The following is a 14,822-nucleotide window of genomic DNA, read 5'->3' on the forward strand; positions in this document are numbered from 1 at the left end:
TCTGTATGCACACAGAGTACTGATGATGTATATTTCAGGAGGACTAGCACAGGGAAAATTGAACATCTAACTGCAGCTTTTTCCCCCTGGGACCTAAAGGACCTTGAAGAATGAGGGGGGGGGGGGGGGTAGAAAGGAAGGACGCGATAAAGGAAGGAAGTGGACAGAGGTATGGAGAGGGAAAGATGCAGACGCAGAAGATGGTGTAACCAGAGGGCGAAAAACAGGGGACAAAGTCAGAGCAGAGAGAGAAAGGAGCTGGAGGTGATGCTGAGCAGAGAGAGAGAAATAACAATGGCTTTAAAGTCCCAAATCTCAGGAGGTCCGTTACAGGATTGGCCGTGGGCTCGTTCATAATGGCAGTTTGATGACGGCAACGGGCTTCCAAATGTAGGTCACTACAACTCAAGACAAGACACCAACCTCTCCGGTCTACAAAACTTTTTCTTTAAAAGCTTAAATTTAATTTCACAAAACAAAACAAAATCGTTTTAACAAATGTCATCTGACAGCTTACTCAGCTGCTGTGTTCAGGGCTGTTCTTTGCCAAATATGTAATGCAAGAAGTGCCTTTACTAAAGGAGGAGTACAACATTTTGGTAATTTCTTTTTCAGAGTTGGATGACAAAATCAATTTCATGTTTATGTATTAAAGGGATAGTTTGGACCAGATGTTATGAAAGGGTAGCTACTCTTTTTTAAACTGTTAAACATAAAAACATCCACAAAATTGCGTTCACTAAATCAACCAGACTCCATGTAAATAAACAGTGATTTTAGCATCGTAAAACACACTTCATTCAAAGTGGACAGAAACAAAATAAAACTATGAAAAGCCGTTTTGGGTCGTCTTTCTACTTTTATAACCATCCCAACTCTAGTTTAGGTTGAAATAAACACATAGTTTACTGTTTTACATGTGAAAATATGTTGGCTCTATACACGCTAAAAGTATTGATTTTTTAAATGGAGTCTGGTGGGTTTAGGGCTAGTGACTTCAGAGCGGTTTCTGGTTAAACAGAAAGGTCTCTAAGAGGTTTTAAAGGTCTATCTCTGAAGGGATTCTTTCCATAATGTTGTCAGACACTTAGAATAATAACCTGAGCCTTTCAGCAACAAAAACAGAACTTTTAGTGGACCAAACTGAAGCTGAACATTTGCTTCTTATGGTTAAAATGCAGACCGGTCTGCGGCTGCAGCGCTCACGCTTAATACTAGACCAAGTTCAAAGATTGTTGTTCCCATCAGTCACTTAGACACAAAAACATAGGAATAGAGGGTCCAGGTTGAAAAAAAACGAAATGACCCTTTAATTTACCATTACATCATCCAATCACAAAACTGGTAAAAAATAACATGTTCCAAATAAAAAAAAATTAAAAACAGAGATAAATTATTTCTATTCAACAAAAGTCGTACAAGTTTAAAACTGTATTTAGCCATTTCTGTTACTGGCGAGCTTTGACAAGGCTGCATGAGGGCCCGTTGTGTGACCTGCTGCCCTCTATAGTGGGAGCAGAGAGAGAAATCAAATGCAGGGAGATTAAGGTTGACAGTGGCTGGAGACCTTGAAAGACAGAAGGGAAGTGATGGATGGATGAAAAGAAACAGAGAGGAGGTGAAGAAAAAATGAAGCGAGTGGCTTCCCACTGAAACATGGTACAATGGCAACTTAAAGGGTGATTTCGGCATTTTTCAACTTGGACTATTTCCCCATGCAATGGTATCTAAGTGACTTATGTGAAGAAAAATCTTTGAAAATGGCCCAGTACTGAGTCAGAATATAGGGCAAATGCTCATCATCAGTTTCCGTCCACTAAAAGTGCTGTTTTTGTTCCCAAAAATACCAAAATTACCCTTTATATAATTTGGAGTGTGAGGCCTGGTTTGAAGAAGGAAGTGTTATAAGTTATAAATTATAAGACAGGGTAAGCTGAAGGAGGTTGTGGATGGCTGGTGGTCCCACTTACCAGAGATTGTGTACTCGTCACTGTGACTCTCACTGATGCGAACTAGGAAGGAGCCATCTTTGTTTTGGGAAGCCAGCAGCAGCTTCTCAGCTTTCACACGGTTTATATTCCCATAGTACCACCTGCACAGAGGACAGAGGAGACACACGGGACAAGAGGGATGAGGAAAGATCGTGGGATGAATGGATGATCAGACATTTAACACAAAGAAAAAGCCAGATGAATAAAAGCACTGTGAACAAAAGAGAAGGAGACTGTGTTACGTGTGAGAGCAGACATGCAGAAGCTCACACAATAGCAAAACAATGTGTGTAGGTAAACACACATACATAGGTCACATTTTGCACATTGCAAGCTGACAATTGCAGAGAGAAGAAGGTAAAGATGACAGAAACACAGTTTAACTAACTGGTCCGGTCAGTTACGTTTTGCAAATAAACAATAAATGAATTTATCAAGAAAATAATCAATGTATAACAGTTAAAAGTTTGCTTCACCCTAACCCAACTAAAAGGATAACTGTTCAGCTGCACCAATCAGGGCCGGGGGGGGGGGGGGGTCTAACTGTTCAGATGCACCAATCAGGGCCGGGGGGGTGTCTAACTGTTCAGATGCACCAATCAGGGCCCGGGGGGTGTCTAACTGCGTGTTAGTCACTGCCCAGGCACACACATTCATTCTCCCTTGTGGGGGGAGGGGCTTAGGAGACCGTTTTGGGATTTAGCAGAAAGGGGGGAGGGACTGAGAAGTTGTCGATGTTCACATTTTTTGGCTAAGTCCTGGATCTTCACAATCCTACCTACAACACCTTTAATTGTAAAAGTAGAAATACTACAGCCTAAAAATATTTCATTTCAAGTATGGTATGGTATCAAGTAGGGGACATTTTACTGTATTGATACTTCAAGTACATTTTCCTGACGATACTTTTATTCAAGTGACTTTTTTAAATGCAGTACTTTAACTCAAACTGGAGAATTTCTCACAGTGTGGTATTAGTACTCAGTGTTGTGCCTGAACGCGTTCATTGAACGATAGTTTATGAACTTGTTCATATTTTGGGCGAACATGAACTGAACGTGCTGTATTACTGCCTGATGAACGTTACTGTGAACTCGTTCATTCTGGTGTCTGTGACCGGCACGCTCTCTCAGTTTAACTTGGTTCAATAGGGTACCAGATTTCTATAGAGCCTTCCAGGCCAAAGCCTGGCTAAAACACACCGTAAACAGGCCTTAATATGTAGTGGAAAAAACACCCAATCTGGCAACACCAGCCACCAGTGTCTCACCGCCGCATGGGTCATCAAAACAAAAAGCAGCATGGAGGCAACAAAGCAGCAAGGAGGCGTCGTATGATCATTTAAACAAGTTTTATGACAAAGTCGGTGAGGATGGGAAAAATGTTACATTTTTGTGCAAACTTTGCCTGCCGGCTTTCAAAAAGAAAATCCGTACTTCAGTCCCATCCACAGCAGACCTGAAATGGCACATTGAGCTGAAGCACCCGGCTAGCCTTCAAGGTATGTGCAAGCAAATACCTTTCGCATCGTTTCAGTGTTAAAACTGATAAAATAAATCTGTGGTTCTATATGGGCTGTGGCAATAATTTTGAAAAATAATAGCTTGCAGCAACATATGGAAAAAAAGAACTATGAACTAGTTAGGGTTCCAAGCCCGAGTCTGCAAGAACCGGCGGTAGCAAGAGCTATGCCGTTTGCACAACAGGGCTGTGGAACCTTATTGTTTTTCTACTGATTAATCATCTTCATCATCATCTTTTCCATTATTCTTCTCCGCCTAAAACTCCAAAACCATACAGCCTAAACCATACATGGTGGGGGGTTGCCATTTTCAGGACTGGTCCCAAACTCCGCAAGGACCTCAGACACAACAATTCACCCACTTCCACCACTAGGTGGCGCTATAGCAGAAAAACGTGTTTGGCCCTATAACTCCCACACCGAACATTCAAAAACCATACATCCACTCGTTCGCTGGATCCAACTGAATCACGTGATATAGGCCACGCCCATTTCCGCCTAGACCTTTACGCGTGAAAAATTGCAATTTATCAAAAACCTACTTTTTCGAACTCCTCCTAGACCGTGTGACCGATTGGCACGAAATTTTGCAGGTAGCATTTCCAGAGGAGCCTGACAAAAAGTTAATAAAAAGCAAATGCAAATATTACGCACAAACAAATTTGTGTAGCTAACTATGAAAACACCAACTTTGCCATATCTCAGCCAAAAAAATGCTATTAACGCCAAACTTTAGATTCTTGTTTGTCGTGACCCTCTGGAGGTTGCTCACGCGTTTTACAAAAATTGGTCACTAGGGAGCGCTACAAGTCCAAAACATTTATATCTCATGAACCGCTCATCCGATTTTTACAAAATTTGTTGGGTGCCATCTAGGGCCACTCCTGAGGCCAACCCTAGAGTGGGGTACTGAGGGGTCAAAGTGGGCGTGGCCTATGGGACCCACATTTAAATTTACTATTTACACTAACGTGAACAACTTAAAATGTACAGGGTAGATAGACAATGGGTCATGGACCACACCTACCAAACATTACACATGTGGACCACTAGGTGGCGCTATAAGGGTTTTTTGCCTTTAACTCCCACATTACACATTAGAAAACCATACATCCACATGTTCCTTGAATCAAGCTGAATCACATGATATAGGTCACGCCCATTTCCACTTAAATTTTTTCCCGCAATATTGCGCAATGCACAAAACCAACTTTTTCAAACTCGTCCTAGGCCGTGCGACGGATCACCATGAAAACTGGTGCGTAGCATCTCCAGATGGACGTGACCAAAAGTTACTCAAGGAATTTTGCTACGTTAAAGTATGCGCATTTGACGACCAAACAAATTTTCCTAGCTAGCTACCACACACATATCATATCTCGACCAAATTAAATGTTATCAGCAAAGAACTTGGAACTTGAGATCATCGTTCAACATCCCACTACGATGCTCTGTACCAAATTTAGCAAAGATCGGCCTTTAGGGGGCGTTATAAGCAACGTTTATTTGTTTCGGCCAATAAGTTAATGCATTTAAATGGGAAATTTGCAATTGCAATATCTCTGCCACAGTAAATGCAATCAGCACGAAACCTGTGGTGCTCGTTAGGCATGCCGCTCTGAGGCTCTGTACCAAATGTGGCGAAGATTGGCCATTAGGGGGCGCTATAATCAACGTAGACGAGTTTTGGCCCTTTTACTCTATGTTAATGGCATATTTGCAATGGGAACGTATCACAGACCTTGCAGCTCACACTTCTCAATATTTACTGATGTTTCCCTCCTACCGTTACGTTTTGGTTTTCGCTTTTGTGTACTCCTGTGGGTTTTTTTACAATAAACAAACTTCTTAACCCACCTGACAAAGTTTCTACAACCTTCACAGTGGACAAATGCAACTCTTTTCTCTCACTTTTTCAATCCAAAATCAACACCATTCATAGATGAAAATACTGAGCACCCCCGTGTGCCAGACTGCCAGTAGGCTCCATTCATTTACAGTTAAACATTGCAGTTGGTGCTAAGTGGAAAGTCTGTCATAGTGTGATTGGTTATGTCAGTGGCATTGATTCTTAATTTCCCACGAAGCTGATCGCGGTAATCCGTTGAACTTTTCATCTCCAGTCCTATCCGTATATCATTGTTAAAGGTAGTCTGTATATGCGTGGAGGTGAACTGTTGACCGCTACGTTTGCAACGGCAACGTACCGCAGACGTCGCAGCTCGCGTCTCTCGATATTTACCGAGGTTTGCCTCCCCGCCGCCTGGCTTTGGGTTCCGCTTTCGCACGCTCCCCGGGGCGTCGGGGGCGACTGGCGTGGGTGGCTTGGGCCATGTCATAACTGCTTGCAGTTCTAGTTCATTTTTGGAACTGTGAACTTAGTTCAAAATTTTGAAGTATGAACTATGAACTGAACTAGTTCATTTTAAAATGTGTGAACTGAACTTTGAATTAGTTCATATAGAAAGTGAACTATCCCAACACTGTTAGTACTTTTACTTATGTTAAGGATCTGAGTTCTTCCTCCACCACTGCTACACATCAATACATCTAATATTTAAATGTACAGGGAACCCTTTGGAGGGATTTATTCAGAAGCTTTAAAAGTTAGTTTCAGTGCTGCCTGCTCACATACAGAACCTGGCCTGTGTTTACTTGAAGTTATCAGGGAAGGCGTGTCTGCTCGGCGCGCATGACCTCAGGTTTCACTGACAGTAACAGCAAGACACAGCACACAACTCACAATAACAGACTCCAGAAATATTGTACTCTAGATTTAAATGAAAAATCCTGTGAAGATAAAGCCGACAGTGACAACAATGTCAACATCTCATGACAAAAACCGAATGACACTTAATGACAGAAGTCAAATGTTTATGACTTGTTTATAACGTTTATGACATGTTCATGACAGTGTCATGTCATAGTTATGACAGTGTCATGTCACGATTATGTCCATACCTTCAAGTAAAGTGTTACCGAATAAACAATAAAGCTAAATACTGCTACAGTCAAGAACATAAATACCACTGTAAAAAGTACATTAAAAGACACTCTCATTATGTCATCTTGAGAGCTTTTCACCATTATCTGACATACAGTATCAAAGACACGCTTTTATAGAGGTTGACGCCCAGAAACGTCCTCAACAAGATAAGAAAGTACAGGCAGAGGGCAGGTTCTCTGCAGATAGACACCACCACACACTTGTAGTAGGGTCATAATTGATAGAGATCGTTTTTGGAGTCTATACATTGTCTTTCTCATTGTGCCTTGAGGATAAATGTTTTTTCCCCACTTCTTCACTCTTAAGAAAAATGACCCTGGGTGTAATTCACATGGTCTGCTCCTTCCTGTACATATCAGACAAAATCCAAGGTGTTTATTTTACCTTCACTTTCCCTTAAAAAGACCATAGGTATTGGAAAATAAGAAGTTATCTGAGAAATGGAACTAGTGGTGTAATGGACCATAGTTGATCTGAACGCTCACGGTTCAGAATGCATGGGAACCATGGATCCATTGCAAAGTTGAACCTTAATAATAGTGTGAAATAAATGTTTACTGTCACTGTTACTTATCTCTACGGAGGGATGCCGTGATCTTGTGATTTGATGTTGTACTGTCATGTGACTCAGCGGCTCCAGGCAAACAAGCAAGCAATCAGCCAGGCCCGGCGGTGGCCAGCAGCACACACACAAGCAGGACTGAGACGGAGCAGATGAATGGCCGAGAGGAAGAGGAGTAGACTGCGTAAACCCAGCCTGATCTGCCGGCGATTTGATTTTGCCCTTCCCAGGCTGGAAACCTCTACCTTTTTCTATCCTGCTTCCGTTACAAATCTGCGGGGACCAATAGCAGGACTATCCAATTGCGTACAGAGTCATTTGAACTATGCCCGTTGATCCCGCCTCTTGTGCAGTAGAAAATACAGAGCAGGGTCCCCAGACTAATGTTCAAAGACGGTACCGTACGCTGGCTGTGTGGTGATGCCAGGCTCCAAAGCAACGGGCTGTGGGGGCCAGAAGACGCTCTCCTTGCCCCCTCCACACCATAACAGAAAGTTGAAACTAAAAGAAAACACTGAAAGAAGAGTGACATGACGAAATATTATTATTATTTTCTTACTTTTTATTTATTTATTTTTTTTATTTTTTTTACACACACACACACACCATAGTATCTACTTTAGTATCGAGTATTGTGTACTTTTGTTGAGATTGGTACCGAATACTAGATTTTTGGTATCATGACATTGCTAGTCCGTTGCACCCCTAAATGTAACAGTAAAGTATGTACACCTATTATTAGGTACACCTAAAACTAATGCAGTCTGATACAACAGTCCTGCAGTAAAGCCTCCTTTATGCAGCTTGTAATGTTCTAGTTTACAGAGGTGTTGATTCAACTGTATGGTCATTTTGGAGGCTGCAGTTTGTGCTGCTGTTGATCTGTATTCTGTTATACTACAAATATTTAATCAACCTTATTAAAGGGATAGTTGAGATGTTTGTTCAGTGTGGTTGTATGAGCTACTCCTCCATAGTCAGTGTGTTAGCTACAGTAGATGGGGGTCAGCACTCCCCCAGTTTGGAGCAGCAGGCAGGAGTACCAACACAGAAGATAAGCAATGTCCTGCTGTGGACGGGGGCAGCAGCTCAACACATTTTAGACACCTAAAAACATCTGTATCACTTTAAATGGACGTTAAATTGACTATATTTTCAGCTTTACCTTGCTGTCAGACTTAAAATGTTTTTTTGTCAAAGGAGTGTGGTGTCTCTGAAGAGAGCAGAGAGAACAGCTTCAGTTCCCCGTCGTAAAGAGCTGTCTGACAGCAAGGTAAAGCTGTGAAAATACTCTAAATATAGGACACACTTAAACTCATATTGATTCTAAGTACTCCTGCCTCTTTCTCCAAACTGGGGGACGTACCGACCACCATTTACTGTAGCTAACACACTGACTCTGGAGAAGTAGCCCATATAACCACATGTGTGCCTGGAAACTGAAGCATATATCTTTACAAGAATTTGACAGTGAGATAATAAACAGCAGAAAGCACAATTGGATGATTCTAAGAAACACTTGTGCTTGCAATCTCTTTAGTGTCTATAAAAACGTAGTCTCGCTTTGGCAGACCTTCCTCGAAAGCACGCGGGAGGAGGGTCTGGCTAGTCCACATAGCATTTGGGGATGGGAGGAAAACGTGTTCTGGTTTATTGGCATTTCTTTAAACCAATCACAATCATCTTGGGCGGGGCTAAGTGCCGGACGGAGCCACGGTGCCTCTGTTAAATAGTCTCAGGAAGGAACTTGTTTTGGTGGAACGTGGACGTTCAAAAGTAGTTTTAGTCGTGCGAGAGGAAACTCAGATTGGACAGATAGTCTAGCTAGCTGTCTGGATTTACCCTGCAGAGATCTGAGGAGCAGTTAACCATAGTCCTCACAAATCCACCAGAGGTTAGAACGCCAACACAGAGACAGAGGAAGGGGACGGACATCAGGCCCAAATGAGTGAAATCCGGCGGATTTTCCGGCGGCAACGGAGCAATCCCTCAAGTGGTACATCGAGTCTATAGACTAATAAAAATGTAACACAACTTTGTCTTTATTTTTTTTGGGCTTAACAGTTTCTGGCATGGTGCGACAGTGGGACATGTGGGGTCAGTGTTGGATCAGAGGCATGAACACAGACATACAAGTCAACCGTAGAGGGAGAGCTCTGAAACATGATGATTCCCTGCAGGCTGAATGAATAATAGAGGATCTGCAGCTGCAGCCTCTCGGCTACTTTTAGCTCCAGTCTGGTCCAACAGCAGCAGCAGAGGTGGTTTTAGGTTATTGTTTAGGTGTTTAGGAGGATGCCGCTAGGCTCCATGTTAAGTTTTTTAGATCGATGTTAAGATAATTGATTCATCATTTTAGTCATTTATGTCCAAAAATTGCAAAAATCCCTAGTTGTGAATATAGAGATATATTTGTAAATCATCTGTGACAGTGAATTCAATCTCTTTGGATTTCAGATTCTCTGCTGGACAAAACAAGCTGTTTCAATGTCAACTTGGGCTTTGGGATTTTTGTTTTTGGGACCATTTTCCCACTTATAATGAATCAAACCATCAATGAAGAAAACAATTAACCGATTAATTGATGAAAACAGCCACCTCGTTAGCAGCAGCCCTGACTATTTTAATGTCCAACCAACGCTCCAAAACTTGAAGCCATATTTCATTTCACATTAAAGACTAAGAAAACCAGATCAAATATTCACATGTGAGATGGTGGAACCTTTCACGCATCACTTAAATTATTCATCAATTATCAAAATAGTTGCAGCGATCATTTTTAGTGACTACCTCAAAAATATTACAATTTCAAATGACATAAAAACAGTAAACAGCCTAAGTAAATCAATAAAAATCCACTATCAAAACCATTTTCAGTTGTCTTCAGACCTGTCCCTCTACGTGTCTCTCTGTATCGGTGTCTTCAGACCTGTCCCTCTACGTGTCTCTCTGTATCGGTGTCTTCAGACCTGTCCCTCTACGTGTCTCTCTGTATCGGTGTCTTCAGACCTGTCCCTCTACGTGTCTCTCTGTATCTGTGTCTTCAGACCTGTCCCTCTACGTGTCTCTCTGTAGGCCTGTCTTCAGACCTGTCCCTCTACGTGTCTCTCTGTATGCCTGTCTTCAGACCTGTCCCTCTACGTGTCTCTCTGTAGGCCTGTCTTCAGACCTGTCCCTCTACGTGTCTCTCTGTAGGCCTGTCTTCAGACCTGTCCCTCTACGTGTCTCTCTGTAGGCCTGTCTTCAGACCTGTCCCTCTACGTGTCTCTCTGTAGGCCTGTCTTCAGACCTGTCCCTCTACGTGTCTCTCTGTATCTGTGTCTTCAGACCTGTCCCTCTACGTGTCTCTCTGTAGGCCTGTCTTCAGACCTGTCCCTCTACGTGTCTCTCTGTATCTGTGTCTTCAGACCTGTCCCTCTACATGTCTCTCTAACTTTTTACCAGGTAAAAATTGGCCCAGTCTGTTTTGCCTGTTCATAAAGCATAAAGTATAAATTATCATTGGCATTACAATGTTCATTCCAACGTATCACTACTAGTTGTACACTTATTTCTGGACATGGTCATGGTCGATACATGTCACTCATTTTAAATGATACCTCATTTTGGAGTTAAAACCCCCAGAAATGATGAATTATTTGGACTAGTTAAGATCATCAGATAATCGCAGCCTGTTTCGTGTGTGGAACCATCCATGATACTACTTGGTTAAAGGAAACCCATATTTTTTATTCAGAAACTTGGAAAACGGGTCAGATTTGACCCGAGGACATGAGTTTTTTGGACTCACAGCAAATCAAACAGTTCTTGTCCCGTCAGCACCGTAGAATCAGGTGGCAGTTGGCGAATAAAGAAAAAGAGAAGAGCTGAGGATGGATTTCCAGCACTCACTTGTGTTTGGCGAACTCGTCCTGCAGCAGAGCCACGTAGTTGGCCGGGATCAGTCCGGACTCCAGAGACCCCGTCAGCTTCTTGGCCAGCACGTACTCCCCCCGCTTCTCGATCACCGACAGCTTGTCCCCCTCCTTCACCGTCAGCTCGTCGTCGCTGCGGGCCTCGAAGTCGAAGAGCGCCGCGTAAAGCTGCACCGGCCGCTTCTTGGGCGACGGGACGCGGATGTCACCGGACACGGTGCGGATCTCCGCCGTCTGCACGGCCGGGTTGGCGATGACATGGTTGTTGTTGGGGACGTCTGGGTCGCGGAAGTCCGGCCATAGGCAGTTCCAGAGCCGGCTCAAACACGGCATACAGGTGCGACAGCAGTCCTCCATCCCGGGACATGAAGGAGCGCGGCGGCGGGGTTATTCCAGGTTTTTATCGTGACACCGATCAATAGAACGCGGTTCAGGCTTTCTCAGTGCGCTGAAAACGGCCTTTTACAGCCTACAGCGAGCAGCCGTTCAGTCCTCCGGGCTTCCTCTCTTCCTCTGGCTGGAAACATAATGCACCGCCAGCAATAGTTGGGTAGATTAGCCGGAGGAACCGGTTTTTTTTCTGTTGAGATCACGGATCTGAGCTCCACGCCTGCATTGCGCACGGCGGCTGCGGGAATGCGGAAAGGAAACGGGAATGGAGGGCATCCAAGTCGGATCGGTTCCCTGCGAGGACTCGGCGGCGGGAGCCAAGACCAACCCAGACCGTGAGCATGACTCCAGAGGAAACGTTAATCCATTGTAATCGGGTGCAAACGGGAAAACGGCCGCAGCAGTCGGTGCGCAGGTGTTCAATCCACGAGAGGAAAAGAGAAAGATGTGAATGTGAAGCGGCGGCACGGTGCGTAAAAAGTTTCAGTTTGGCGCTCCGCACACCTCCTGCTGCTCACACACACCTGCGTACTGCGTACGTAAGGGGAGGGGTGTGAGTGAGTGAGTGCGCGCATGCGTGCGTGCGTCCTCATGCCTTTTTGGCTTCGGGACAGTTTTCCCTGAAGGTTATTGTGGTTGAGTAAACGATGGCGTCTGTGTTTGCTAAACAGTTTCCACCAACCTCGTGAATGTCAGGTACTAAATAAAACGGGTTTTTATTATTTATCTTTATTAGCCTACGTCATGAAAACACTTCCGTTTTTGTGCATCTCCATATTGACCTATTAGTACTTTATCTAATACATAATACTTTGTACATGTAGAGTACAGTTGTATTCACTTTAAAAGTTTTGATCTCATCATGGGAGAAAAATAATGTTGGCTTCATGAAGGATGTTTATGAATGAAAGGTGTGTCTGCAGTAGAGATAACACGACTGATTCATTAATGAATTGGCAACCAGCAAATCAAATCATGTTCTGTTTTATTTGATTATGAATTATTTGGGTTATAGAATGTTGGTTGGACAAAACAAGCAATTTAAAGACAACAGCTCGGCCCTGGGAGCAATACAACGAAATACCAGAGTCTTTCTTTGCTCTGTCGCAATATTTGAATCTCATCTCTCCTCTGGCTTTTTATTTATAGACTGTGGAGTCTAATGACTGCAGTCGGTGTAGCCTCCTTCCCTTTATGCCTTTAATCCTGCATCACTTCTGCATCAATACTGTAGCATACAGCTGCCTCTTATTATTAGAACCTCTTTGTGCTCGGTTGGATACTCCTAAACGATGTTATGACAAGAGATGTAGAGGGTGTACGTAGATCTCTTTTAGTTGTGTTGCTCAAGAGGAGCTCATGAAAAGAGCAAAACCAACAGCAAATGTAACAAGTACTGTGTGATAGAGCTTCCAATGTTCCATGAGCTCCGTTGTTGTTAGATACACATCAGTGAGCCACACTGTTGCATGGCTGACATGCTCCTGCATCAGCATGAACACACACACACACACACACACACACACACACACACACACACACACACACTGTGTTATTTTGACTCAATCACACACCGTCCTGCTGCCAGTAGCCTAATACTCACCAGAACACCAAATGTGGATTAATCTGCGGCTAGAAATAGCCCCCAACAAATGTACCGTTTCCTCCTGTTTGTTTGACTAAAACTACAGTGAGCTGCTGTTTAGTTTTTTTTTCTTTTCTTTTAAAGTCAAACTATATATTTGTGATTACGGAAGTCAAAAAGTATTGGGAGACGGACTAACAGTGTTGATTTTGGTCTTTTCTCTTTAAGATTATTTGTTGGGCCTTTTTCCCTTTATTAGACAGTGACAGTGGATAGACAGGAAAGGTGGGAGAGAGATGGGGGGGTGACATGCAGCAAAGAGCCGCAGGTCGGATTCAAACCTGGGCCGCTGCCAAGGACTCAGCCCACATGGGGCAAACGCTCTTACTGGGGGAGCTAGAGGCCGCCCCGGTTTTGGTCTTTTCATAAGAAATCCAGCCTTATCCTTACAAGAATATGGAGGACAGAAGCTGCCTAAATCAAAAATAAAATAAATAAGTTAATAAATAATTGACTAGACAAATTAATATCTATGCCATTAAATGTAAACCCAAGGGCAACTGGTGCAGCAAAGACGTTTGGTCTCTCATCCGAGAGACTTCTCCACTTTTCAAAAATCTTAATTTTAAGAAAAATCTTTATATATGTGGGAACATAGGGCTGACCCCCTTCAGAGCACCTTTAATCAAGTCTAGGTTATCCTTCCCTTAGTCTCACACTGCCAGACCTTCCTCCACAGCGCTGTGGAGGAGGGTCTGGTAGTCCACACAGCATTCCTGGATGGTTTATTGGCATTTCTTTAAACCAATCACAATCATCTTGGGCGGGGCTAAGCTCCGGACGGAGCCACGGTGCCTCTGCTAAATAGTCTCAGGAAGAACTTGTTTTGGTGGAACATGTGGACGTTCAAAAGTAGTTTTAGTCGTGCAACAGAAAACTGAGATTGGACAGATAGTCTAGCTAGCTGTCTGGATTTACCCTGCAGAGATCTGAGGAGCAGTTAACCATAGTCCTCACAAATCCATCAGAGGTTAGAACGCCAACACAAAGAAAGATTTAGATTTGGGCATCTCCCGTCCTTCATATAGTAAGCCTCAGTAGACAGTTGGCCTTTACCATCTTACAGCAGCAGGAAAGTTTAAATCCTAAAACTGATTCAAATCCAACATGAAAGCTTTTCAGCTTGAGCTCTAATCCTAATCTTTCAGTTGGAACGGCGTCTTTAACTGGGTGAAAGGCTCAGTATGTTAGCGTGCACGTTGACTTTATAAGCTACAGTTACATCAGAGAAGTGAGGAGCAGTCTCCCCATTCTTTTTTTATCCCCAAGTTAAAAGCTCAAAGAACCAGGATTTACGATCCTGCAATAAAATAAAAATGAAAAGAAGGAGGAGGAAGGACAGTTTACTTAAGTAAAAGTACTAGTACAGCAATGTTAAAATACTCAAATTACAAGTTCAGGTCCAATTCAAAATCCCTCTCAAGTAAAAGTACAAAAGTATTATCAACTAAATGTAAAAGTAGTAAAGTAAAAGTACTCGTTCTGCAGTAAATGAAGTCTCTGTCTAAGACTGATATCTGATTCTAATGTTTGCTATGTATAAATATAGAGGAATAAATAAAAGAATAAATACATGTGGAAAATATAAAAAGAAATAACAAAATATAAAATACCTATAAACAATTTATTTTTTACATTTATTTTATTACTGTATACATTCATTGTTTACATTTTAGAAAAATAGATTTATTTTTGCATATAAATGACTATATTTCTTCTGTATTTTTTGTATTATCTTTTTTTTAATCCCTTAATTATTTTCCCTATTGCTTTTGCTATTACTTGAAATAA

The 14,822-nt window shown here is 42.6% G+C and overlaps 1 protein-coding gene across 1 annotated transcript in view; it reads right to left on the reverse strand.

The window, feature by feature from the left end:
• Positions 1 to 11,916, reverse strand: part of srms (src-related kinase lacking C-terminal regulatory tyrosine and N-terminal myristylation sites) — a 27,484-nt gene extending 15,568 nt beyond the window's left edge. The window contains exons 1-2 of the mRNA XM_078255976.1: positions 10,974 to 11,916; positions 1,971 to 2,092 (exon numbers count right to left, since the gene is read on the reverse strand). Coding sequence (XP_078112102.1) covers positions 1,971 to 2,092; positions 10,974 to 11,353 — 502 coding nt within the window. The 5' untranslated portion in view covers positions 11,354 to 11,916. The remainder of the gene's footprint in view (positions 1 to 1,970; positions 2,093 to 10,973) is intronic.
• Positions 11,917 to 14,822: the final 2,906 nt, after the last annotated feature.

Source organism: Sander vitreus, chromosome 7 (genome assembly GCF_031162955.1).
Source record: "Sander vitreus isolate 19-12246 chromosome 7, sanVit1, whole genome shotgun sequence".
NCBI lineage: Eukaryota > Metazoa > Chordata > Actinopteri > Perciformes > Percidae > Sander > Sander vitreus.